This window comes from Diadema antillarum, unplaced genomic scaffold (assembly GCF_040938485.1).
Source record: "Diadema antillarum isolate AM-2024a unplaced genomic scaffold, OU_Dant_1.0 scf00000092, whole genome shotgun sequence".
Lineage (NCBI taxonomy): Eukaryota > Metazoa > Echinodermata > Echinoidea > Diadematoida > Diadematidae > Diadema > Diadema antillarum.
The window spans coordinates 1,379,108-1,407,042 of NW_027270981.1; the positions used below are offsets into that span (position 1 = coordinate 1,379,108).

Here is a 27,935-nt window from a genome sequence, read left to right on the forward strand (position 1 = left end):
ATTCACGAAATTGCCACTGGTGTTGACTGCATTGTGTTGAAAAAAAAATCACATGCATATCACTTTTACGATTCTCGGCTCCTCGCGAAATTCGTGGAAGTTTCATGCACGCAAATATTTCTGGTTTCACAGTACTCACTGCCTTGTCATATATTTCTGGCTTCTCAGTGTAGCCTTGCAAACAAGGCATCTCCAAGATTCAATGGACTTTTAGTTGGAAAGACAAAATTGCTGAATTTCTTCTTCTAGCATAATACCCTTTGTAGTCAGCACCATGCAGTTATTAAAGTGGAATCCTGCCAGCACTGCCAACCTTGTTACAATGTTGCAACCGTGCTGTATGGATATTTGGACCTTCAGAGATGGCTCGACAACACACACTGGATACCTGTATTTGAACTTTGGTACTCTACTGTCATGGGACATGTGTACTGCAGTGTTTTAACGGTGAGAGTTCACCGTTGGGGTGAACTTTCTGGGCAATGCAGGTGATGGAGCAAATGTTTCACAGCTACCCCCACCACCACCATGTAGAACATTTTGCTTGCAGACAGTTATCACCAGTTGATTTGGAAGCTTTGATTTCCTTTGTACATGTAGCTATATCCTTGCATTACAAGGAACTTTGAATGCTATGTTGTTGTCCTTTGTAACTCTGTCATTAAAAAAGGCAAGTTGTTTACGTTTGATGTCAAGAGCTGTTTATGATGGTGCTCATGGGAGAGAGACATGGAGATTGATGATAAGGTTAAAAGTACATACAGATTTATTCCAATCATGTGGCAGGGTTTATTCTCCTTTGATTATTTGATGACTGTCCTCCAAGGATGTATGTGTCATCTTTGCACATTGAATTTATTCACTGGAAATATGTTTGAACACTGCCCTCTGTCATGCAAACGAAAGTACGATTGTACTCAGGTGCACACAATAATTATGCAGGAAGCCCACACACTCCAGACCCGCCTTTTGCTCTCTTTCTTGACGTGCCGATATTAACAGTTATGAGACAGTGTTGCTTGATGCCCATAGAATGATCTGTCCATCTCTCTCTTTATTTATCTTTTTTAAAGTAAGGGCTCTACATTGCAACATATTCCACAATTATCTGGGTTCCATTGACAAAAGCCAGAAACTGGCATGAAAGCCAATTGCTTATAGAAAAAGTTGTACAGAAACAGGTGATTCTGATTATAACAGAGTCCTCAGGAATGGCAGTTTTCTTTTACATCAAAATTTTGTTATTGCCAAACAGTAAACTATAAAAACCTATATAGATAGTAATTTGGAGTCCTCAATCTTTATTGTATCAAAAATTTTGTTATAACCATATTTGTTGTAACAGGAGCGCACTGCATCGAAATGTGAAATGTGCTAGGTTGTATTTGTTTATATTTATTTTTCATCTTGTTTAAAGAGAGTGTCTTGAGAAAAGGATGATTACCTCTTTAGTTTTCTCTCTTTCTGTATAAAATTCTGTCTAAAAATCTATTTGAGACGAGTATGATTTTTCCAGAATATGAAATGCCTCATGTGGAATCTTTGTCTGTGAATCAAGAAACCCATGTTAATCTTGTTCATATTTTAACAGCCATATTGGACTGTTATTTCAAGGGAGTTAAGTGTATCATGGAAAAATTCTCACTGATTCTGTTAACTAGAAGTTATTTATACAGACCTTGACAACCGTAAGCAGGTTTCAAACAATTGTTAGCCTATGTGGTAGATGATGACTTGTCTTTGAATCATAATAAATATGATATCTTGACTTCAGTGCACTCCCGTTACAACAAACACGGTTATAACGAAGTAAATCTACTGGTCCCAAAATTATCACCATTAAAGTCTATGGTATAAAATTCGCTTATAATGAACATGGTTATAGCGAAATTTCCGTAATAACGAAGTCTTTTCCAAGCGCCACAGACAAAGAAAAACAAAAGAAATGTGCTCCGTTATAACGAAATGCGAATTGCGTTCGAAAATACATAGCGGAACAAGCATTTATAGCGTCTCTGCATGGGTGAACGCTTCACACCACTGTGTGTTCGCTCCTTGTGTCACGCACAGTGTCTGAGGGGAACTTGCGTTTATTATTGTAATACAGTTATCCCATCACATTTCACATAGCTTTGCAGTGTATGATGAGCATTCAGCAAGCAGAATATGATATATATACGTGGTTTCCTTGTTTTCACCATATATCGTATTTGTTCGGTTATAACGAAATTTCGTTATAACGAAAGAAAACTGCCGGTCCCGAGCATTTCGTTATAACGGGAGTGCACTGTACCTGAAAAGATGGTTGTATTGCATCAATTGTATCGTCACTGGGGTGATAAGACCTTGTATCTGCAATTTTGGTGAAAATTAGTTTTTTTGGATTAATTGTCAAATAATGGGTTAAGTGATGTCCTGTCCAAATCCCAACTGTCTTACTCCAAAAATGAAGCCACCACGGCATGTCAAAGGAAAGGCTATCCTATTCGCCACAGTGCTTTGGCCACCATGTTTTTTGGCTCTCCTGAACATTTGACATTTTGTAGATACGAGGTCTTATCGCCCCAGCGACGATATACAATATTTGTACATGTACTAGCATTCAGATATAAGAACCAAATGTCATGCTGAAGAAATAATACATAGGATTGCCTTTGCAAAAATATTGTTAGTGATGTTATTTTGTATTGAAATGATGAAAAATGCAGAAATAAAACCAACCAACCAAACAAACTTTGAAGCATGGATCCAAATACAGAGTTGGATAGCAAACGATTTATCGATATATCCTTTCAGAAAAGGGATTGGAATATACAGTACTTGGTGGTGTAGCATACACTGATACCTTCAATGATTTGAGGTACATGCAGTGGTGGATCCAGGTGGGGGGTGCACTAGGTGTGCCCCCTTTTTTTTCGGGGGGGGGGGGGGGGGGGTTGTTAAATGAAAAGAAATAAAAAGAAAAAATGGAGGGGGGGCATTTAATTTTGTAGAGGCGCCTCCCCTTTTACGGAATTCCTGGATCGGCCCCTGTAGTGTACTACATGTAGTTCTACATGTACAGTATGTATTAGAAAGTAACAAAGTGGTCTTCCGATACTCAGCATGGTGCACAAACATAATACTGTATACGCCAAATATTTCTCAAGGTTTTTATTTTTGCGAATTTCGCGAGTCAGCTGCTATTCGCGAAAATGAAAACACGCAAAATATTGACTCTTAATGCCAATATGCATGTGACGTACGCATATACATATTCTCCATTCAGTACAGGACTCCACGATCGCGAATTTAACCGCTCGGGAAATTGTTGGGAAGTCCTGATTCGCGAAAATTTAGACTCGCGAAATATATGGCATATACAGTACTCTTTATGTCACTTTTCCTTCAATGTAATACCGCTCTTTATGTTAACTACATTTCGTGTTACCACTCTTCCTGCTGTTCTTACCCAGGGTGAGAGTTCATTATTTCCATGACTTTAAAGGGGTTCCCCGCACCATGTTCAAGCTGAAATTGGAAGGAGTAAAATCAAACAGATAGTCCAGTACCAGCTCCAGTCACAAAAGTAGAAGAATAATCTCTTCTTACTAATTTAGCAAGTATAACTTGTTCTTGGGGGTGGGGTGAGGGATCTTAACAAAACAAAAGAAAAACAAAAAAACAGGAAAAAAAATGTTCAGATAAAACAAAAGGTTCTTTCCTGAAATTCTTCCCTTGTAAGCTGGGAGGGGTTGCCCCACCTCAGGACCTGTAAGCCCCCCCCCCCCTTCTGCAGCACCTGCAATAGGGTGATCCATGAACTGACACTGTTCTGTTGTTCTCCTTTTGTGAAAGTCAACTTGAGCACAGTGTAGATTTAAAAACAAAAACAAAAACAGAAAACTGCTACCCTAGATGAAACTAGGGACCTAGCTGATTCATGAGAGCAAACTGTTAGCAGGTCAGAAAAAATCAACAACAAATAATGATAGGAAACCTGTGTTTCCAGTGGTGGCATGCAGTGTTTTTTTTTTTTTTTTTTTTTTTTTTTTTTTGCACAAACCGTAGAAAAAAAAGAAAGAAAAAAATCATATAACTCTTTGTGTGTCTTCAGAAATCACTGTCGGCCCTCACAATTCACCAACTTCTGACTAGTTGTCAACTGATGAATACAATGTACCAGCATGATAGATAGTCTGCTACAGTTGAAGTATGTATTATGGAGCCTTGGCACTGAGTCATACTGTCTAAGAGGTAGCAGTGGCAATACCAGAACATACTCAGTAAATACATAGATTAATGAATAGATGAATGAATGAATAAAAGAATGAATGAATGAATGAATGAATGAATGAATGAATGAATGAATGAATGAATGAATGAATGAATGAATGAATGAATGAATGAATGAATGAATGAATGAATGAATGAATGAATGAATAAAAGAATGAATGAATGGATGAATGAATGAATGAATGAATGAATGAATAACATGAACGAAGAGATAAATAAATGAATCAATCAATCAATCAATCAATTATAACAGAAAACAAAACAAAGCAGAAATGGGGTTCGTAAGTACATTGTATAAAGTTACTGGTTTTTTGTTTGTTTTCACATTTCAGTGTTCAGTGTATGGCTAAACTGACACAGTTTCTGTCCATTCTGTGTAAAGGGAATCTGATTTTGCTTTGATTTTACATGAAAAAGAAAAAAATGGGGGTGGGGAGAGAAATACCATCAATGGTGTCAATTCTTGGGCATTATTATATTTGATAGACACGGGAAATCTTTAATGCAGACTCCTCAGATGATGACATTACCTTCCCACAAGATGTTCTCCCTTGAAGTCTGAACTGAGAATAGGTGGTCTGTTGTGAGCGGTGACACAACATTTGCTCCTGCAACAGTTGCTCCGGTCTTGTTTTCTCCAACGACTTAGGGTTAGGGTTAGGGTTAGGGTTGTGATAAAGTTTTGGGTTAAGTTGATGTGAGGATTAGGGTTAGGGTTGTGTTTGTGGATAGAATTTATGTTTGGTTTAGCGTTCAGATATTTCATGGGAACAATTGTCTCAGGAGCGAATGTCATAGAACCGTTGTTGCCATCTAACGAGAGTGTTCTTGTTCACATTGTGCATGTGACACATTTTGCTACGAGTGCAGACATTTGTGCTGTTCAACAGATATTACTTGATAGTAGGCCTAATAACTAAAGTGAACCCGTGGGCATCACAGAGTGATGGATTGGGTGCACTTCACGAGCTTGACACCCACGAGTCATACAGCCAACAAGTTACTAGTAACAAGCTCACGAGTCAGGGTGCACGTCACGAGACCGACACCCACGAGTCATACAGCCTACGAGTCATACAGCTCACCAAGTCATACAGCCCATGAGTTATACAGCTCACGAGTCATACAGCCCATGAGTTATACAGCTCACGAGTCATTATACAGCCCATTAGGTTGACACAGAAGCTAACAAGGCCCACGAGACCGACACATTAAGCCCCGTGTTATATCTGTCGAACTCGTGGGCTGTTTTTACCTAGTGTAGAACTCATGGGCTTTATTTGCCCAGTGTCGAACTCATGGGCTGTATGACTCGTTAGCTGTATGACTCTTGGACTTGTTTTCAATGTCGAACTCGTGAGCTGTATGACTCGTGGGTGTCGGTCTAGTGGGATGACCCCACGAGTCACACAGTCCACGAACTCGACATCAAGTACAATAGGCCTACGAGCTACACGGTCCACGAGCTAGACACAAAGTCTTATTTGCCTATTGTCTAACTCGTGTGCCTGTTTGACTTGGTGTCTATCTCGCCGGCTCTATGACTCGTGGGTGTGCCGAAATGACTCGTGGGCCTTTTTATCCAATCTCTAGATCGTGGGTCGTATGAATCGCGGGTTTCTAACTCGTGGATGACACCGATGTATCACTGATGGAGTGATGGTGTTGACAATGTTGATATCGATCCTCTGACGTTGGTGGTTTTTTACATTCCCTAAAAAAAAATGATAATAGTAATAAAACAAAGTGCAGTGCCGGGCCAACGTTATTCCCACAGAATAAAGCCGGCAATATTATCATTTCAGCCTAAAAATAGAAAAGGGATATTACCCACAGTTCCTGTTCGAATTATTCTGTGTTTCAAAAAGCCAAAGTCAACCAAATTTGTTTAAAGATGGCAATACCCATATCGAGAAAGCATCTGCACTAACTGCGTAATTCTCTCTACATGATAGCAACAGCGACTTTTCCGCCCTTTTTGTCCGGATATGCCCCTAGGAAATTATGTTAAGAGCTCTGCTGACACTGACACAGTTTTTTGGCTAGGGGTCTGGGGAAACAGGATAAATAGGCCTACATGTATGTTTATATACGTAGGTAAGCCCGTATCTGCAAATTGGTAGGAATAAAGGAAAAAATATATTATTTATGTTTTAGTAGAACAATCATAAAGAATCACATTATTTACAATGATTTGCATGATTATGATAACTAAATCACAGAAACTTTGACCAAGAGAATGGATAGTCTTGTCAGAGAATGTTTCATAAAATTATCCTTTCATAATTTTCCAATGTTTTTATAACTGCCTGTTTCATTTATAACTGTGTTTCACTTTTTTCTACTTTCTAGAAAGACTTCTTCAGTTATTCGTTATAGCGAGTGCAGACTTCATATTGGTTGCTGTGTCTGCTGCTGTCCTATTTTTAACTTATTTTGATACTCAAAGTGCAACAACATCTGAGTATTTTCTCCTCTTTCCTGCGTTTGGGGACAACTCTGTCAGCTCAATATACCCTCGGTTTAACATTCGCATAATTCAACTCGGTTCAAAGTGCCTATAACTGTTTTTTTTCATTGTCTGGCGGTAAATTACCGCATTGATAGCTTAACGCCCACCTCTTCCGCTTGTCTATAGGAAGTTTTGGTGCACTATAAAGTTAAACCATGAAGGTGTTATATATAGAAGGAGTGGAATCTGTTCGCATTTTTTTTTGCGAATTTTTTTGTAGCATGACAATATTATTGCATGCGTAACTGGCTTTGATGTTCCCTGCTCCACTAGCTGCTATTCGATAGCGTTTGGGTATAGCGGCCAAACGATTCATGTTTAATTTCACAAATTTTGAGCCATATTTCAGAGGAAATGTTAAAAATCCTCTGCGGAACTTCAGATGATACATGTTTATTTTACGATACAAATCTTTCAGGGTTTGGTTTTTTTTTTCAAATCTTGTTATTAATGCCTAGGGAATTAAAAAAAAGGAAAAAGAATGAAAAAAATAAAAATATATTAGCTATAAAAAGTTACATTCAACGGTCTTGCGCACATTTCGTGCATTTTGTTCGCCAGGTGGAGCGTTTGAATGTTAAATCTGACGGATAACATCATTTGCTTTTCATTATTTCTTCATGTATACTATCTAACAATAAAGAAGTAAAATTCTACTGATTTTCATTCGCGCGTTCTGTTCTTTGCACACTTGTGAGATCGCTGAAAAAAAAAATGAAAGGGACAGCGATCTGCTGTTCGCGAGGTTTGCTCATTGATCTCTGCTATTAATAGAGATAAGTGGGTTTGCTGTCATTTATAGGAATGATGCAGGTTTTTAACAGAAGCGTTCCCTTTTGTCTAAGCAAAGGGCGCGTAACCTTTCTGCGGCGCGGAGCTTTGGTACAAAATGAGAGGTTCTGCCTTCCTCTCCTGCTTAGTAACTCCCTGGTGAAACATTTTATGTTGTGGCGCTTAATTAGTTGGTGAATAGTGCTCTACAACTGCAGAGTTTCACTAATTCACTCTCAAGTTCGCCGGACTATCCGACCAGACGACACCGAGTTGAAATCGTAGCCGGTAACAATATGGCGGAAGGAAAGAGCCGCACTTTCTTGTGGTGTGTCCCTCGCTCGATCTCCTCTGCGTTGACGAAGTGTCTCACCGCCACGAAGGATCTCGAAGTCTGGTTCGAGCCGTTCTTCTTCTGCTTCGTTGCCAGACTCGACGCCAAGAAGCGACTCGGAGTCGATTTGCCCAGAAGTTACCATGGTAACGAGGACGTTTTCCAGGAAGTAGCCGACTTGCTGAAGAGTTTTTCGCACTGCACTTTTAAACCGGATCATCTCGCGTAAGTATAAAGACAAGCTTGAAAAGAGGCCTACTCAAATTTGATTAATTGGTTGTATCATAGCTATATGTTACAAGGATATCATCTCTTTGGTCTAAACGACACTCAATGCGTAACTGTTGATCGTACATACCTCATACGATTACACAATTTAAGATTGTTCAAGAATATGTCACGAACTCGTGTAGAGTGATGGCAACATGACTTTGAATTACACACACCTTGTAATGTGCTCAAGGTTTTTCTTGCAACACCAGTGTTTTAAAGCAATGAAGTGAACAAGAGGGAATCAGCGGAAATTTACCACAATTGTTTTCACAAATTTCAACAGTTGGTGTTCAGACGACAAGCTTGAGATAATCTTAAAGGGAAACTGAAATGTGTCGAGAAAATAACTTTTTAAGGAACTATTGATATCACTCATACACATAACTTATGGAAATTACACGACGTGATGTTATCGCCACATAATTCTCTTCAATCGTTTGAACTGAAGGATACCATTTTTTTCTTCAGAAATGATTAACTACGTAATGACTGACCTTCAAAGCAGACTCCCCTCTAAAGAAAAATTCGTGATTTTATCGTTATAGCATGCCTTGAATGATCCCAAGCCAATCATTTCTTTTTTCTTTAATTCATTCCAAAATGAATGCAATGAAAATTTCCATAAAATCCAGTGAAAGTTTAGACTGAGGTGTTATCAATGTTATCATGATTATCAGCACTTCATCCTGAATGCGATTGTGTTCGATATCAGTATGTTTCTTGAAAACATTGCTTGACCTTCGTATTTTTTCTTGAACTTTTGATAAACGTTTTACGATTCTGTTTAGTTGTTGCTAGTTTATTTGTTTTGAGAGTCACTTCGAACATGAATGGAGATTCACTTTAGATTGCCACAGCTCCGTCCTCACATGCCGGACAGAAATATTTCTACGGATGAAAGATTTTCCTTGTTCCCGTCAAGTGATACTATACTTCCTCCCGCCATGCTTAGATGATTAAACTTCAACAATCGCACCAATAATGGACAAACCGTGCACTGGATCATTCCTTTCTAGGACCTATTCATATAAGTACTATAGTAAATTGTAGAGCGCTATTTTGAAACATGCACGTTCAAGTTGGCGGAAGTTGATCATGATTTTGTTGTCATAGAGTAATCGAAGCTCCATAGTAGAACCTAATATGGAACTTGTCCATTTCAGGTTTGTGTTTATCGAATAATATTGTCGCAACCACATCTGATACCACATGTGCATGTGCAATGATGTGTCAAGTTATTATGCTCACTCGTGATGTTTACCAAATGATATTGGTTTCAGCCACATTATGCATATGAGAATGTAATCAACTCTTTCACCATGCTTACATAATCTCACTAAAAATAAATGACATGGTTTGCGTCTGTCCCGGGGGTCGGTATTTCAGCGGCGCTACGCGTCCCCCCCCCCCCCCAAAAAAAAAAAAAGTTTCCCCAATAAATAAATAAATGAATAAATAAATAAATAAATAAAAATAAAATTATGCAATATAAGCGATCCTTTCGTTTTATCTCATGTCAAAAGGAGCAATGTGGGTCTATGAGAGACATGTGAGGTTTTGACATTACTTCATTTTAATTGTCATAATGTCGTTGCTAATTAGTCGCTGTTTCCCCCCCCCCCCCCTTCTTCTTTCATACCACTGAATCGACAGCGACGCTGACATTGAAATAAACATTGTCGATGGCACTTATCAAGTTGAATTGCAACAGAGTTTTGCTCTTCTTGAAATGGCGAATTTCATATTGAAAAAAAAAAAAAAGATTCCTTGACTCTTTCAAAATACTTGTAACAGCTAAGTGATCAAATTCATATTCACTATTCCAATATTGTCATGATGCGATTTCCGCTATATTTTTGTGGGTTTATCTGTATTTCCTTCCTTGCTCAGGTACGAGTCTGTGAAAGAGCGATTGGAAGGAACACAGGGTGATCACGTGTTCGTCAAGGATATGGGTTTTGCGATGGGAAAGAACGACCTGGCTTGCATCCCGTCGGATTACAAGCACACCTTTCTTATTCGCCATCCACTGCGTGTCCTGAAATCCAACCGCAAGGCCATGTTCGATCAATTCTCTCAACTCGGGATGCTGGAGGGAGACGCGGCAGAGGAACAGACCTTCGACCTCGAGCGGGATGACCCCTACATGACACCCGGGCTCCTTTTCAAGGATCTCTACGACGTCTGGAATCACGTCCGTGAAAACTTCGACGAAGACCCGATCATCATGGATGCCGACGACATCCTGTCGAACCCCGCCGAAATGCTGTCGAAGTACTGCCGAGCGGTCGGGCTTCCGTACGACGAAGCGCTTCTGAAATTCCGGGAAGACCTCGACGTCTTTCAAATTTGGAAGGCGCCAATCGAAGCCGAAGAACTGCGAATGACCGTTTCGGCATTTTCCGGAACCGCGACGAGCAGTGTCGAGTTCATGTCGGCCAAACCCATGCCTTCACGTGAGGAGATGACGCCTGACGTCACTAGGTGCTCTGACCAGATTATTGCCTACTATGAGGAGATGTACGAATGCCGGATGAAGGTTTAAAAACGCAGAATTTCCATTCTGTTATAATGCATGCTCTGCATGTAAAATGTATTGGGAGCTATACTGCATATAATCTTTTGCATCTCAGTCTAGAGACGCGATATCTGATTATGTTATCATTCATATTATAATCATAACCAAATGCATGTAATCGTGAACGAACTACATGTACAAGAAAAGGGGCATTATGATAATTAGTAAGAATGTGATAATGAAAATTGTTGCGAATATATAGGATTGTACACCAGTATAATAGCGTACTAACTAAAGGGAACTAACACTATGACACACTCTCTGCTTCATTTATTATACCCTCTGAAGCAAGGGCAAAAACACTGCGACGGAGAAGTTTGATTACAAGAGCGTATTTCAACAAGAGCAGCGACGACAATTTTGAAGTTACAGAATCCGATGTAGTCGTCTCGTGGTCGCAAATGACTGCACCCATATATACTTGTATTATTTGACTAATAGATTTACCTGTTTCCGTGAAGTGATATTGGTTTCATATTATTTAATTCACACACACTCTCTTCTCCTCATTATTTGCTCGCATTTGGCTTTAGTTATGTGACAACGAAGGAAGCATAATCGTTATGAGCACTCTACCACGGGACTCACAGTTTGAGGTTCCATCCGAATGAACGAAGGTACTAAAACTACGAAGACATCTGCGCGTGACCCATAATTCATGTCATCCAACCTGGAGGAAGTTGATTCCATGATAGAATTCGAGATAAAGCCTGTTTTGTTCCTTTTGATTATTTAAACGAAATAATTAATGGCATGAGCGTTCTCAGCAAGCTTTTTGGCATTGTGAATTTGAACCCCCCCCCCCCCATCAGACACCGTGTAAATGGAATGACATTCAAGTTATTGAAATTTCAATACGTATGCGTCGCTCCAGAAACTTTATTGGTTTCTAAAGGAAAATTAGAAAAAAGAATCAGCTCATGATATGCATAATAATAACAAACCTAAAAGGATGGTTTAGTTTTGGTTGAGACTGGGCTCCAATCTGTTATGAATTATGTTAGGGCATATAATTCTAAGAGGAATTCACATTCTATTTAACGAAAATATGTTTTGAAATGGCCGAGATATCTAAAACAAAGCTATCAACATAAAAGGTGGGACCCACCTTTTATTAGAATCGCTTAGTTTTACTTTGTTTTTTAATATATTGGCCATTTCAAAACCGATGTTTATGAAATATTACTTTGAATGCCTCTTAGAATTGTATAGTCTTTAACATTTCATAAAGCGCTTTCTAAGTTTCTCGTAAAAAGTTAAAAACTGAATCGTTATCTAAACTAATACTATAAGAGGAATTCTTAGTGTCAAAGACTGTTTTAACATGAATGAGTAATTTGTTTGTTGTTTGTTTGTTTGTTTTTATAGGTTTTTTTATAAGTGTTTACTGCATCGCGTGGTACACGAAAAAATTTAGACAAGATTGACTTCTGGAAGCAAGCATGCATATTAAGGTTATGAGTGCTGGTGACTAGAAATCTCCTTCTATCGGCAAGTTGTCACCAGTGGTAAATGTTGAAGCATGTACACCTTATGTAAAGGGAATATTACAAAATAGGCATTAAAGATCGGATTAGATTCTGCTCTCTTATGCACTTTTGTGCCCTATACAAAACTATCATCATGTGCGATACCCATTGCACGTGATGGTACATTTTCAGAGTAATCTATGGCAGATATACGGCTATTAAGTAACCAAACTCACGAATCTTATTATGATTTATTACTCCAGTGACTCGTAATACATTGAACTTATAATTACGGAGGTCAAACTGTGCTAACAAAGCAATTTAAAGATAATCATGGATAGAGGGTGTAAGATAGGAGTTATCGCATCAGGATGAACATTGCTGAGCCCACCAACCAGTGCGAACCGCAATGTGTGTGAATAATGGTTGATGTACATGTACTTTAATTTAATACATTAAAATGTTCTCTTTTGTATCTACGAGAAAAAAAGAATCGTTGTTGCGTCTAGACTACTTTGTATGATATTATTTATATCAGTTTATGAGACTGTCGAAATGAATTTGGTCGTATATCGTAATGATATAGTAATCAGGTCCTGCTACTGCAGCATATTGTGTGAGGTACTGTATGCACTGCACTGGTGAAGAAATTTGAAACAAAAAATAACCGTATTAATATGGTCAAGGATACCATTTTCTCAATCGCTCTCTTGTTTTCGCCATGATCGTTTCCATCCACCGTTAATCTGAAAGAATTCGATGTAAAAAGAAATGCAGAAAAACATTATGAACGATGTACGACGCATTATAGCTTTATAGTTTTTCGGTTTGTTTTGTTTCAACTTGTTTTGTTTCATTTTGTTTTGTTTTGTTTTGTTTTTATCCAACGGACGAGATTGGCTGCCTTCAAAAGCGTACATTCAATATACTTTAAGAGTATACTACATTATACTATGTCATATCATACAACGTATACTGATGAAAGTAATTCATATGATAATTATGCCAAGATTTTTTGATTATCATTTTGATGCTGCATTGACAATGGAATTCAGAAATAAAAGTGAATTGAACCGACCTGAACGATGTATCACGAAGCATACTTTCATTGTCAAGCTGTAATCTCTCATAGCTTACTGTAGCTATTCAGACATCGTTTTGTATTGTATTTTCTCTTTTTGATCAGATCCTAACTGCTGGTTTTGTGTCTTCCTCTTTTCGATGAGCCATTGATACAGACGCCACGCCATTCAAAGTTCGAAAAACACTGTGTCACGTGACAGGAAGCCCCGTTCCAGCGAACTATGTTGATAACCACTGGCTCCATATACAATTTAGCTATATCGTCTTGTCATAGTTGACTCTGTGGCAAAATTTGTATAACAATTTCATGAGAAAGATCAATATCAAACCTGCACCTACATATCAAAGGTTAAAGTATAATATTCACACTATACAATGTATTATAGAACAAATTAGCATAGACATTTGCTATGAGTATTTCAATTGTCATTGAAAGTTTAATGCATGCAGTTTTTATTGTCATTTGGCTCCGACGAGTTTCAGGTGTGACAAAACATCAACAGCAACTCTGAGCGACTTGAAAGGAAATGTCCTGATTGGTCGCGTCATGAGCGCATACTGTTGCAGGGCAGGGTTCAGTAATTAGTACAGGGGGCTGGGTGAAAGACTAGGAGGCAGGGTAGGTCAGCTGCTGCTGCCCTGCAAAAAGTGTGACATCGCTCTCTTTGCTGCTGGATTTGGTATTGGAAGGACGTGTGAACACACTCTCTTTCTAGAACCAAGAACCTGCTCTCAGCCCTCAGGAGCCGAATACTCGGTGAGTCCAACCTCTGTGGTAAGTCGTATATTGACGGGATATTTGTATATCACGAATCAAATGGCAAACCCTGATGTTGTTTTCCCGTCGGTCTGGCCACCTCAAACGGGAAACTGCTTCGCTGTCGACGAATACATCCATCAGGGTAGGATCTTACCCCATACTGGATGGTAACCAACATTTCGTCCAGATATGTCTGGGACAAGATGCAAGAGGCTCTGCCAAAATTTGCGTAGGCAGGCCTAGGCTCGAGTGTGCCTATAAAATCAAGTATTAGGGAGGCTAGGGAAGATCCCGTGTGGTTATTCCATACTGGGGTCCCCATTGGAAGGGTAACATAATATCCCCGACGACCAGATACAGACCGATCTTACGGTCAAAGGATGAGGTATCCAAGGCCGCTAAGTGATGCGGGAAGTGAACGGGAATAAGTGTCCCCTGTTTGCAATCCAGTTTTGGTTCGATAGGGGAAAGAGGATAGAAAAAATAAATGCAATAGAGGTGAGTGTAGTTAGTATCTGCATGTGCATGAAAACAGGGGATATTGTACAGAACAACACCGTTAGAGGCGTTCTGCATCCCAAGAGGGCACATTGTAGGCAAGGATAGTCTTGTAATGGACTTTAGGGATTTTGTTATGTTTAGAAACGTGAAGCACAGTCCTGTCGGCAGAGCACCTTGTTTTCTTTGCAGGGGCAAGCAGGTAGGTTCAAATTACGGCATTTGGCACACAGGTTACACCCCCATTCCGCTGTTTTGAGACTCTTTTGTTCAGCGGCAGCCATAAATAAGTTGCGTGAGCATAACCATCAGTATATAGGGGCCTATAGGAACATGTGATGTCCTCTGATTTCCCACTCTCCAGTGTATGAGATAACCCTATTTCTTTCAAAGGGCAGCTTGGTAAGTCTTTTATTGACTGGGTATATATCTATATCACGAATCATATTATAGCATAAATAACCCTGAGGTGGTGAATTTCCGTCGGTCTGGCCACCTCAAACGGGAAACTACTTCAATACCTATGATTAGATATACTGACGCACTTCTCAGAGCTTTGATTCACATCTCTCCAGTCCCTGCCTTATCCAATTAATGATCCGAGTAATTACAATTTTTATATATATTTAGTAGAGAACAATATATTTCAGATAGTTCGTCTCACCTTGCAGAAACACACACACGCACACATCAATAAGATACATATAAAATGATCAAGTTCAGCGAAAAAAAAAAGTGGCTGAACAAAAAGAGAAACAGTGAATTGGAGGAATGATTTATAATAGATAGGTAGGTTGATAGATAGATAGATAGATAGACAGATAGATAGATAGATAGATAGATAGATATAGGTATATGTCATTCCTCCCTCTGTAACTTACTCTTTCGTCTTTTCTCCGTGCATATATCTGGCTGATCGAGAGACAGACAGACAGAGAAGGCAGAACAGGAGTGGCAGAGCTGCTTTTCTTATTTGAATAGAGTAAACATTCATCGTGGTCACTGTTTGGACTTTGAACCACCTCTTGCAAACGCACTTTCCACTCAACGATAAAGTTGCCTTTATAGCACGATTCCCCAAGTTGACTTTGATTTTTTTTTAAAGTATAAATTATGATTTAATTTCCTTTCAATAAAAGTCGACTTCAAAATGGCATGGAAAAGAGGACTTAAAGAGAAAATCAGACGAACAGAAAGACAGAGGTTGCATCAAAATTAGATGTAGAATAAGAATTTCCTCGATGCCTGCTTCACAAAACAGTGCATCAGTCGCAATTAACTACATTCGAAAATTTGGAAGAGATTACGATATTAGCCTTACTATAGTCTCCCGCTGACACGTACATGAATTTCATTTGATATCCATTTTTTACATGAATAGATGAGATTAAGATGAATATAATCGGACAGGTAGTAAGAAAGTTATGTAATTTTAAGTATCAAATTTTTTTGACGGAATAGTAATCTTGGACGCAGGTAATATTTCTCCTTATTTTTTCAAAGCAGCAGCAGCAATGATAATAATAATAATAATAATAATAATAATAATAATAATAATAATAATAACAATAATAATAATGATAATAATATCTACCAATGGTCAAAATGACTGATCAAGCTCAGACTGTTCAAAGTGCAAACACTATTGAATTTGCGCTAGAACACCCCTTTAATTAGAAGTATAGGGCAGCGACAATCGTATCATTTTTTGATTGACTTATACTGTCTATCAGAGCCAACCTGTTCATGGTGTCGAACTACTATGAGCGGTGACAAAGTCCACTATATGAGGTGCACTTGACAACAGAGACCTCGGTCATTCACAAGTTCATGCAGATATTATTTCATTACAAGATGCAATTGTCTACATAGTCAGCAAAGTCAAAGGCAAGCATGCAATAACTGAGTAACTTCCGTTATGATTACTCCTCTTGGCGTGTGTAAATATCACAGTAATTCTTATAGCGATTACGTTGTGTCTTGTGATCGCAGATCGACGCATTCGCAGTACATGCATTTCCAGCTTGTCTGAAATAAAGACAACGAGAGTTCATTAAACCCGTAACCTACTAAGGGCCAATTTACTGGCCCAACACTATTTTTGACATATTTTTTTTCACATTTTCTGGCTAAATTTGTACCCTTAAACATAAGTGCTAGCTGAAACCTACTTAGTTCTATCTCCTAAATAAACAAAAACAGGAATGTCTTCAAAAAATGAAATTTTAGGGGCAAAACGATGTCAAATTATGCTATTTTTGAAAATGTACCACAAAAAAAGATAGTATGTGGGACTACACGACAATTTTCAATCTTTCCCATACAAATAGAGATAGCTTGGAAATGAAAGGAGGTAAATAACTGGAACTTTCATGTAAGATTCCTGACAAGTGCCTCTACAACATAACCACAAAAAGTTGAGAAACAAAGCATAAACTTAGAAGAAATATAATTTTTCATAATTTTTCGGAAAAATGATTACTTTCTCAAGGTCAAATTTCATTTTTGGTGTCAGTTTATGTCAAATTAGTTGATAAAATCATTCTGAAACTTTTGAGATGAAAAAATTCAACATTTTCTCTTGAAAATGATATATTGCATCATATTTAGGCCTAGTAGTAAAAATATATATTTTTGTTTATTTTTTGAAAATTTGAATACCCCAAAAATGTGTAACGCCCAAAAAACCCTTCAGCGGGTTAATTAAAAGATATTCTGCATTTCAATATGGAGTCCTTTGACAATAGGGTATTTCCGTCACATGTAGCTACACCAACTGCTGGTATGGCGTCTGACCCCAGTGGAACTCCTCCCGAGGCACGGAGCCGTACCATCATGTGGTGCGTACCGCGCACCATCTCCAGTGCCGTGACGAAGTGTCTTTCCGCCATCGACGGCATCGAGGTGTGGTTCGAACCTTACTTCTACTGCCTGGCTACGGAGACAGTGAGTGCCAGCGACCTCAACCTAACGATCCCGAAGGAATACGAAGGGAACGAAAAATTCTTCCAGCAGGCAGCGGACCATCTTCGGGGCGTATGGAGATGCAACGCCCTCAAGCCTCAACACTTGTCGTAAGTAGGCTTATACATGCACCCAATCAACATGGCTCCATTTCCGCTGTTAGATGTACCCCGTCCTCTATGATAATGTGAAAAACAATCAATTCATCAGACGGTTGACGTTGACACGTATAGTGGTCTTGGTCATGATTGCCATCAGACGATGCACACAATTAATCATTTAAAGCTATATCTATCTTCCCCTCGGTTTTATTGAGTGGACAAAAAAAAAAGAAAGAAAGCCCAAAACAGAAACAAAACAAACAGATACATAAAACGTGACTCCAGCATCAATTGACCACACCTACTAGCCACGTATCACCTCCTTTACAGGGAGGAAGAAGAAACTCATTTCCATCGTCAAGTTTGTAACAATTTTGTATCATTTGGCTATGGAAAATAAATGAATAGAAAGTTTGCTTTTATATGAACAGAGTAAAGTCAGATATTTCGATGTGATCAAGACGGTAGAATGTCCTTTAAAAAGGAATGATAATTCATAAATAGCATGAATCGACCAGAATAGATCCAAAAGGCACTAAAATAACATCATGTCGTTTCACCTGAAATCTTCCTTGCAGATACGCGTCCATCCAGCGTTTCCTTGAGCGTTCTACAGGCAAGCATGTTTTCGTGAAGGATATGGGTACCGCGATGAAAAGCTGTAATTTCGAATTTCTGCCCAAAGGATACAAGCACACATTCCTCATCAGACACCCTCTCCGAGTGTTCACGTCACTACACAAGGCTACCCACACAACGCTTAGTGAGCTGGGCGTGCTCCGCGGTGAATCTCCAGAAGAGAAAACTTTTGATGTAGGACGGGACTATCCATTCATGGATCCCTCCCAGCTGGCTTTCGGTGAGCTCTACGAACTCTGGAAGTACGTTCGCGAGAATCTCGACAGTAACCCGATCGTGATCGATGCTGACGACCTGTTGTCGAATCCAGCCGAACTGTTGCCGAAGTACTGCGAAGCTATCGGGCTACCTTACGACGAATCATTGTTGAAGTGGGACGCATCCATGGCGTTGACTGAGAAATGGAATGTTGCCGGAGAGGATTTGATCGGAAGCATCAAAGGTTTCTACGACAGGGCATTAACGACCGGGATATTTGCGCCTCCGGGTCCCATGCCTTCTCGGGATCATGTGACTCCTGACGTCATCAGATGCACGGATACAGTCATGAAATACTACGACGAACTTTATCAATCAAGACTAAAAGTGTAATGTACACTATTTGCTTCTGTTTTCGTTTTTTCTGTTAAAGTAACAAATAGATGCAAAAAAAAAGAAAAAAAAAAGTCTGTCAATTCCGTAAGATAAGTGACCACGGAATACACTGCTGTTGATAAGACAATATAATATAGGACGGATTATAATCGTAAATATTCGCACATCGAGTGGAATTAGCTTCATCAGTCACTTTGAATTTGAGTTGATTAAGAGAGGGGACTTGTTTGTTTTTGTTTTGCTGTTTGTTGTTGTTGATGATGTTGTTTTGGCTATTTGGAAACAGCATATGGACCTTATGAAAACATTTGCTCTTGTAATTTATGCTGCAGTATTTATATTTTCTGTATCTTAATATGCTGGGTTTTTTTTAATTCATTTATTTATTTTTTGTTGCTTGTACTATGATTGTTATCTTTGATTCTGTGAATAAAACATACACACCAAAAAAAAAACATTTGCTTGTAAAGTCTCAGCTTCACTTTTCCAAAAGGATGCATTTCCGCGGAAATAGAGATTGTCAATTAGTGGGATAGTCTCCTTGAATGCGTCATCTCAGCAACTTCTGTAAATAGTTTTAAAGGCATTATTTACCATTTGCAGATTCAAAAACCCAGCTTTAGTGCTTCAAAATACAATGTAGTTCCAAAATGTGAGTTAGGGATGGAGACACCAATGTAATAATGTTAATCAGTATAATCAATGTTAAGTATTGTTAGATATACAAAATGTAAACGATAGTTATAATAAAATTGTTTCTAGGCTAAACCGCCTACAGTTATGGTTTAATCAGAAAAATAGTGATATCTCCTTATTTTTTAGGCTTCATTGCAAAATTTATATTTGGTAGAATATTTTGTGATACATGTACAAATTACATGACAGACACATATGCATCAAAATATGATAACTCGAATATTTTTTTTTAAATCACTGCTCCCAATGGTAAACAATACCTTTAAGAATAGACTGCCAAAAACACTCGTCTAAAAATCATGATCTTGTTTATGAGCTGTAGATGCTTCAACATTCATTGCTGTTGACACCTTGTCGATAGAGGGAGATCTCTAGTCAACAGTATACTCATAACTTTGCTCCCAGCAAGTCATTCTTGTTTTAATTTGTTCGTGTACCACGCACTGCAATAAACATTCACACACACACACACACACACACACAAACACACACACACACATTCTCGCAAAGTGCTCCAATCGGGGATATGGTTAAAACACCTTCATTTTTTTAAAATAATCCTAGAATCATCAAAAGAATTATAATTATACTCTGAATTGAGTGAAAGTAACAAATTCGATCATTTTAAAGCCATATCCTAACATCTAATGTGGGTGCACGTCACGAGACCGACACCCACGAGTCATACAGCGCACGAGTCATACAGCTCACAAGCAGAGCTACCAAGTCTCACGCATTCTGAGTGAGACTCAAGCATTTAGGGGTCGTCTCACGATCTCACGCATGGTACCCATTTTTCTCACGCATCGTTCAAAGTCTGCAATTTGGGCCCATAATAAGGAGCATAGCCCAAAGGATTAAAGTGATAGTTACAATTGAAGGTATATTTTCCTTCTGTCTTTCAAAATAAGTAAAAAATAGTCACTTAAGTATGCACCTGATCGCACCATTAAGAGCTAAAAATTGAAAAAGCTCCCTACCGTGGGAGGCCAGGAGGGGGAGCCTCCCACACCCTCGCTTGTGCGCACATTCGCTCGCCGAGATGCCGAGTCGTGAAAATCTCACTCATAAAAAAATTTGAACTTGGCATCCCTGCACAAGTCATACAGCCCATGAGTTATACAGCTCACGAGTCATACAGCCCATGAGTTCGACACTAAGCTAACAAGGCCCACGAGACCGACACATTAAGTCCCGTGTTGTATCTATCGAACTCGTGGGCTGTTTTTACCTATACGTCGAACTGGGCTTTATTTACCTAGTGTAGAACTCATGGGCTGTATGACTCGTGAGCTGTATGACTCATGGACCTGTTTTCAATGTCGAACTCGTGGGCTTTGATTTCATGTTCTGTAATAGATAGATAATGTTCTCAATCTTATCTAATTACTAGCTTTTATGCATCCGGCCTATTGAGGGCTACATGTAATTTGGAGAACCCCCTGAGAGGGAAAATGATAAAGAGAAAGCTGGTGATACTCATGCATTTAGGCCGAAATCTTAGTCATCAAAACTAATGATCAAATCCTACAATGATTGAGTGAATGATTATCGTTAGGGAAAATTAATAACACGCATACGCATGGCCGCACCAACACATTATAGCTTTATATTTTTCGGTTTGTTTTGTTTTGTTTGTTATCCGACAGACAATATTGGCTGCCTTAGTATATGAGTATACAACGTACTACACTATTACTATGTCATACATCGTACGATATGATTCTGCATACAACGTATGTTGATGCGTGTATTGTTCATATGATTATTCCAAGGTTTTGTTATTTTTATACTTTTAGTGCTGTATTGACAATGAAAATCAAAGATAAAAATGAACTGAACTGAACTAAACAATGTTTCACGAAGCTTACTTTCGTTGTTAAACTGTAATATCTCTCATAGCTGTACCGTAGCTATTCAGACATCGTTGTGTATTGTATTTCCACTTTTCGATCAGATCCCTATTAATGTGCTGTTGGTTTGTCCTCTTCTTCCTGAACCAGACGCCATTCAAAGTTCGAAAACACTGTGTCACGTGACAGGAAGCCCCGTTCCAGCGAACTATGCTGATAACCACGAACTTGTTTCCCTATACAATCTAATGATAACGTCTTGTCGTTGTTGGCTCTGTTGCAAATATTTGTGTAACAAATATCTATTTATGTGAAAGTTCAATATGAAATCTGCACCAAAATATTATCAAAGTTTAAACTATATTATATTCATATCATTATGGAACAATTTAGCAGAAGCATTTGCTTCGAGTATTTGACAATGTCGATGTAATTTTAATGCATGCAGTTTTTAATGTCATTTGGCTTTTTCGAGTTCTGGGGGGCATTTCATGATGCACTTTTGTCCGACAACTTGTCGGACAAATTTTGCTCTCAGCCAATCAGGTGCAAGGATTTCCGTAGCTTTTAACATTTTGTCAGACGAAATACCTGACAAAACGCTTCATGAAATGCCCCCCTGATGTGACAAAAATATGAAAAGCAGCGTAGCGACTTGAAAGGAAATGTGATTGATCGTGTCATGCTTGCATTACCTATGATTAATTAATATAGGCCTACTGACAAACGTCTCAAAGCTTTGATGCACATCTCTCCAGTCCTTGCCTAGTCCAATTATGATTCGTGCAATTACAGTTTGTTATTAATTTAGTGGGGAAAAACATATTTCAGACAGTTAAACTTCGTCTCACCTCGCAAAAACACAAACACACACACACACACACACACACACACAAATCAGTTTGATACATGTAAAATACATGTAATATTGTTCAGTGAAAAAGTGGCTGAAGAGGAAGAGTGAGTTAGCGGGAGGAATTATTAACATCTATTATATCTTCATCTATATCTATTATATGCATATAATATGATATATATATATTAATATATATTTATTTATTTGTATATCATTATATATATATATATATATTCATATATATATATGTATATATATATATATATATACATACATATGGGTATATGTCATTCCTCCCTCTGTAACTCTTTCTTCCTTTCTTTCTTCAAGCATGTATCAGGCTGATCGAGAGACAGAGAGAGAGACAGAACAGGAAAGGGAGAACTGTTTTTCTTTTTTTTTTTGATAGAGTAAACATTGGTCGTGATCAAGGCTTGGACTTGGGAACCAGCTTTTGAAAATGCGATTCCACACATACAGCGTTCAAGTTTACTTTAAAGCGCAATTCCACAATTTGCCTTTGATGAAAAGAGTATAGATCACAATTAAATCTTCTTTTAATGAAAGTCAACTTCACAGTGGCATGGAATAGGACTTTAAAAGTTAGAGAGAAGCCGGCGAACAGAGAAATATGGCAGACTTTTGCATCAGAATTACATAAAAAATAAAAAAGTTACAGAAATTCAAAAGTTTCACGCATTGCCACACAAAACTGTGTAGGCCTAGTAGTCGCAATGTGTATGGAAAACGGGATGATGTTAACGCCATAGTCTCTCACTGACATTTTCACCATTATGAATACAGATAGAGCGAATCAGTCGAATATAATCGGTCAGGAAATAAAAAAGTTGTGCAAATTTTGAGTATCACTTTTTTTTCACAGAATACTCATGGTTCATGATTCATGGTTCAATGACATTTATTTCCTGCAAATATAGATACATATAAGTATAAGTAACATGCGATCAATTTGAAAATACTGCGGCACATCTCTAGAAGCGCAAAAACTTGTGACGAGTGTGCCCTCAATACAAATAATTTTGATATTCCATAATATGCAGTATCATAGCAAATAAAAAATACAAAACCGACGTAAGGACAAGGGCAAAGGTAGAGATATAGACAGTCAAAAACAGACACAAAGACAGGGACATACACATGGACACTGACATTGACAGGGACATCAACTTTGACTGTATAGGGGATTGTCGAGGTAGTTACAGAATGGAAAATGACGATATTTCTCTCTTTTTTTTTCAAAGCAGCAGCAAAAAAAACCAAAAAAAAAAACACCCCAACAAAACAAAACAAACAGAAACAAAAGCAAAACAAAACAAACCGGTCTACCAACACTCAAAGCGACTGATCAAGCTTACACTGTTCAAAGTGCAAGCAATATTAAATTTGCGCTAGAAGGGCAGTGATCGCTATTGACTTTACTCTCTCTCATAGCCATAATGCTTAAGACGTGGAATTGTTATAAGCTGTGGTAAAGTTCACTCTGAGGTGCACTTGTAAAAAAACATCTCTGTCATTGACAAGTGCAAACATGATTTCATTACAAGACGGGCTTGTCTACATAGGGTCTATACCGTTATCATTGAGCAAGCAATAACTCAAGAACCTCTGTCATGATTCGGTCCTCTACCTTGACGAGTGTAAATGTCGCAATAATTCCTAAAAAGCGATACGTTGTGTCTTGTGATCGCACGCATTCGCAATATATATGGGTTGTTTCGGGGTTTTTTTATAGAGCAACGAGAGCTGATTTAAAAGATATTCTACATTTCAATATGGAGTCCTCTGACAAAAGAGTATTGCCGTCACATGTGACTACACCAACTGCAGCTGGTATAGGACCCGGTCTCGGCGGAACTCCTTCCGATCAGAGCCGTACCATCATGTGGTGCGTTCCGCGCACCATCTCCAGTGCCGTGACGAAGTGTTTTTCCGCCATCGACGGAATCGAGGTGTGGTTCGAACCTTACTTCTACTGCCTGGCTACAGAGACAGTGAGTGCCAGCGACCTCAACCTAACGATCCCGAAGGAATACGAAGGGAACGAAAACCTCTTCCAGCAGGCAGCGGACTATCTTCGAGGTCTCTGGAGATGCAACGCCCTCAAGCCTCAACACTTGTCGTAAGTGTGCCTCAGAAGAATGATACACCCAATACACAGACTCCATTCTCACTGCTATACCCCGTCTTCCTTTATGGTGACATGAAAAAACAATCAATTGATCAGGTGGTATCATAATTGACCTTGACAAGTGGTTGTCTTAATGATGATTGCAAGATGATGCACGAAATTCATAAAGGGAAAAAAATTTCAAACGTTCTACTTATTTATGTATTTATGTATTTATGTATTTACAAAGATATTCATTTTCCTCCCAGTTTTATCATTAGAACGTCTCCCGAAATTTCAATAATAATAATAATAATAAGTGGAGTAAAAATAAAAAGAATAAAAAAGAAGACACCCCGAAACAAAAGCAAATCAAACTAATGCAGTTGTCACTCCGCAACGTGGATTGACCATACCTACTATCTAGGCCTCAGCTCCTTTACATCTGTTCGAGAGGAAAGAGGATTTTCCTCAATATTGTAAAATTATCTGCCATGAACAGAATAAAAATCAGATGAGCAGAATTGTCGCAGTTTCAGTAAAATTGAACTTAAGGTATAAGAAAATGGGTGCACTTCACGAGACTGACACCTACGAGTCACACAGCCCATTGATATCAATCTATTAAACTTGTTACTTTGTTTATCTTTCTTGAACGTCTTCTCGAGAGACGAAATTTAGATTATTTACACATTTTCCATGTAACTGTTATAGGCCTAAGCGCTTGGAAAAAAATCTTCATTATTTCTTAACGAATAATCATGTTGTTTTACCTGAAATTTTCTTCGCAGATACGCGTCTATCAAGAGTTTCCTCGAGCATTCTACTGGCAAGCATGTTTTCGTCAAGGATATGGGGACCGGTATGAAAAGCTGTAACTTTGAATTTCTGCCAAAAGGATACAAGCACACATTTCTGATAAGACACCCTCTCCGAGTGTTCACCTCGCTCCGAAAGGCGACCTACACAACGTTTGGTGAGATGGGAATGCTCCGCGGTGAATCTTCAGAAGAGAAAACTTTTGATGTAGGACGGGACTATATCTTCATGGATCCCTCCCAGCTGGCTTTCGGTGAGCTCTACGAACTCTGGAAGTACGTTCGCGAGAATCTCGACAGTGACCCGATCGTGATCGATGCCGACGACCTGTTGTCGAATCCGGCCGAACTGTTGCCGAAGTACTGCGAAGCGATCGGGCTACCTTACGACGAATCCTTGTTAAAGTGGGACGCGTCCATGGCGTTGACCGAGAAATGGAATGTCGCCGGAGAGGATTTGCTGGGGAGCATCAAGGATTTCTACGGCAGGGCATTAACGACTGGGATATTTGCGCCTCCGGGTCCCATGCCTTCTCGGGATCATGTGACTCCTGACGTCATCAGATGCACGGATACAGTCATGAAATACTACGACGAACTTTATCAATCAAGACTAAAAGTGTAGTATAATACTATTTGCTTCTGTATCACCATGCGTAAAACTTTCTCTAGCTATAGAGTAACAAAGGAACAAGATAGAACTCGCTTGTCAATTCCGTAAAAGCAGTTACCACAGAATATATTAATGTTGAAAAAAATAACATAATATTGCATGGACTATGTGATAATAAGTACGGTTATTCGCACTTTATGCAGTATTGCTTGATCAGTCACTTTGAATTTTGATTGATTAAGAGAGATGACTTTTTTTGTTTTGTTTCTGTCTTGACTATTTTCTGCTTGGAACCAAGAAAAACACTGGTTGCGTCTGATTATGACCATTGGGTTACAACACTCGTACCAAATTAGAGTCTATAACTTTCTAACATCATGTCCGATTTTAATCAAAGTTGTTTCATTTTATTTGTCTGATTTACTCGAACTCTTTAAGTCGAATGAACGCCAATTTGAAGCTGACTTTCATGAATAAAGTATCAGCAGACAAACACAATGAAACTAGAGAGGGGCCGTCAAAGGCGGCAGACCCACGCCTACGTACAAAGTCGGGGTAAACATAATGTGCATTCGGTCATCTACCAGAATTCGGCCACTTAATTGCCAGTGTGCTTTATCACCAGCCAGTGAGTTCTACCAAAGATCGTACACTGAAGTGTACGATCTTTGGTTCTACAGTCACATCACACGCAAATCACATAATTACACATACGGTATTAACACTCATTCACGTACAGGAAAGTCCTTAAGTCTCCTCCAAAAATCCATCGAAAATCCCAAATTCCACCGTCAAAAGTGCAGAATCGGAACTTTTCCAAGCGCGCGCGAATTAAGTCCAGTTTAAAGAGTATTGTCTACGCGACGGGTCGCGGAAAAAGCGCTAAAAATCGAGAAATACGCCGTTTTCTTGCGGGATATTTTGATTATAGCAAGCCGAGAGTGTGATGATATCAAAGGTCGTATGAGTGTACGATCTTTGATGGTATCCACAAAAGCAAAAAAGAAAAACAAAATTTACGTACCCCCTAGGCAATTACCCCTATGATTAGTGTCTACGGGAATCATTCAATGCAAGGGTTGAATGCAAATGTCTACTGCACCAGTATTCGGCCACCAACGAGCGCCGCAACGTCCCCGGTGCAATTTTGCACCAACAGTGTAGAGCGCGATGCATTTTCAGCGGCCTTGCACACGCATTGACATTGAGCACGCATATCGTGCAGTGTGACTGCGACCGAGCAAAATGCTCCTCCAACGAAAAAAACAATCAATGTTAATTTGAAAAATCATCAAATATCAAAGGTCGTATGAGTGTACGATCTTTGATGGTATCCACAAAAGCAAAAAAGAAAAACAAAATTTACGTACCCCCTAGGCAATTACCCCTATGATTAGTGTCTACGGGAATTATTCAATGCAAGGGTTGAATGCAAATGTCTACTGCACCAGTATTCGGCCACCAACGAGCGCCGCAACGTCCCCGGTGCAATTTTGCACCAACAGTGTAGAGCGCGATGCATTTTCAGCGGCCTTGCACACGCATTGACATTGAGCACGCATATCGTGCAGTGTGACTGCGACCGAGCAAAATGCTCCTCCAACGAAAAAAACAATCAATGTTAATTTGAAAAATCATCAAAATACGGGCCAGTTTGTGATGACGGAGAACGAACTTTCATAAATCTAGAAGGACATAGTCCCTCAAATAGGCCTAAACGTAAATTTCGGAATTCTTACGAACATTTGAGCAGCGAAGTCGGATCGTTGGGGAGTTTATGTCTTCGTATGGTAGCGGAAAATCGCAAAGTGAGAAACGGGAAATTTTCGGAATGGTCACTATACCATGGGGTCAAAACTTCAAGGTCACACAGAATTTGCAAGGGTCAACCGATTATCACCAAAATCTAATCGATTCTTTCCTGTCATTATCCAAACATTCCCTGAACATTTCGTGCAAATCCGTTTACCCGTTCTCTTGTTATCTTGTACACAAACAAACAAACAAACAAACAAACAAACAAACAAACAAAAAAACAAAAAAAAAAAAACAAACAAACAAACAAACAAACAAACAAACATACGGAACCCTTTACATAACCCCCTGCCGATTTTCATCGG

General features: G+C 38.9%; 3 protein-coding genes across 3 annotated transcripts; all 3 read left to right on the forward strand.

Moving 5' to 3' along the window:
* The first annotated feature begins 4,547 nt into the window (after nt 1-4,547).
* Nucleotides 4,548-10,710, forward strand: LOC139718287 (uncharacterized). The gene is made up of 3 exons (XM_071629771.1): nt 4,548-4,552; nt 7,821-8,117; nt 10,056-10,710. The coding sequence occupies exons 1-3, from the start codon at nt 4,548-4,550 to the stop codon at nt 10,708-10,710; spliced, it is 957 nt and encodes a 318-aa protein (XP_071485872.1).
* Nucleotides 10,711-13,970: 3,260 nt separating this feature from the next.
* On the forward strand, nt 13,971-19,207 carry LOC139718270 (uncharacterized). Its single transcript, XM_071629752.1, has 3 exons — nt 13,971-14,052; nt 17,321-17,627; nt 18,197-19,207. Exons 2-3 carry the CDS (start codon nt 17,338-17,340, stop codon nt 18,846-18,848), a joined length of 942 nt encoding a protein of 313 aa, XP_071485853.1. The 5' UTR covers nt 13,971-14,052; nt 17,321-17,337; the 3' UTR covers nt 18,849-19,207.
* Nucleotides 19,208-23,892: 4,685 nt separating this feature from the next.
* LOC139718306 (uncharacterized) lies at nt 23,893-25,846 on the forward strand. Its single transcript, XM_071629789.1, has 2 exons — nt 23,893-24,396; nt 25,176-25,846. Exons 1-2 carry the CDS (start codon nt 24,050-24,052, stop codon nt 25,825-25,827), a joined length of 999 nt encoding a protein of 332 aa, XP_071485890.1. The 5' UTR covers nt 23,893-24,049; the 3' UTR covers nt 25,828-25,846.
* The last annotated feature ends 2,089 nt before the right edge of the window (nt 25,847-27,935 follow it).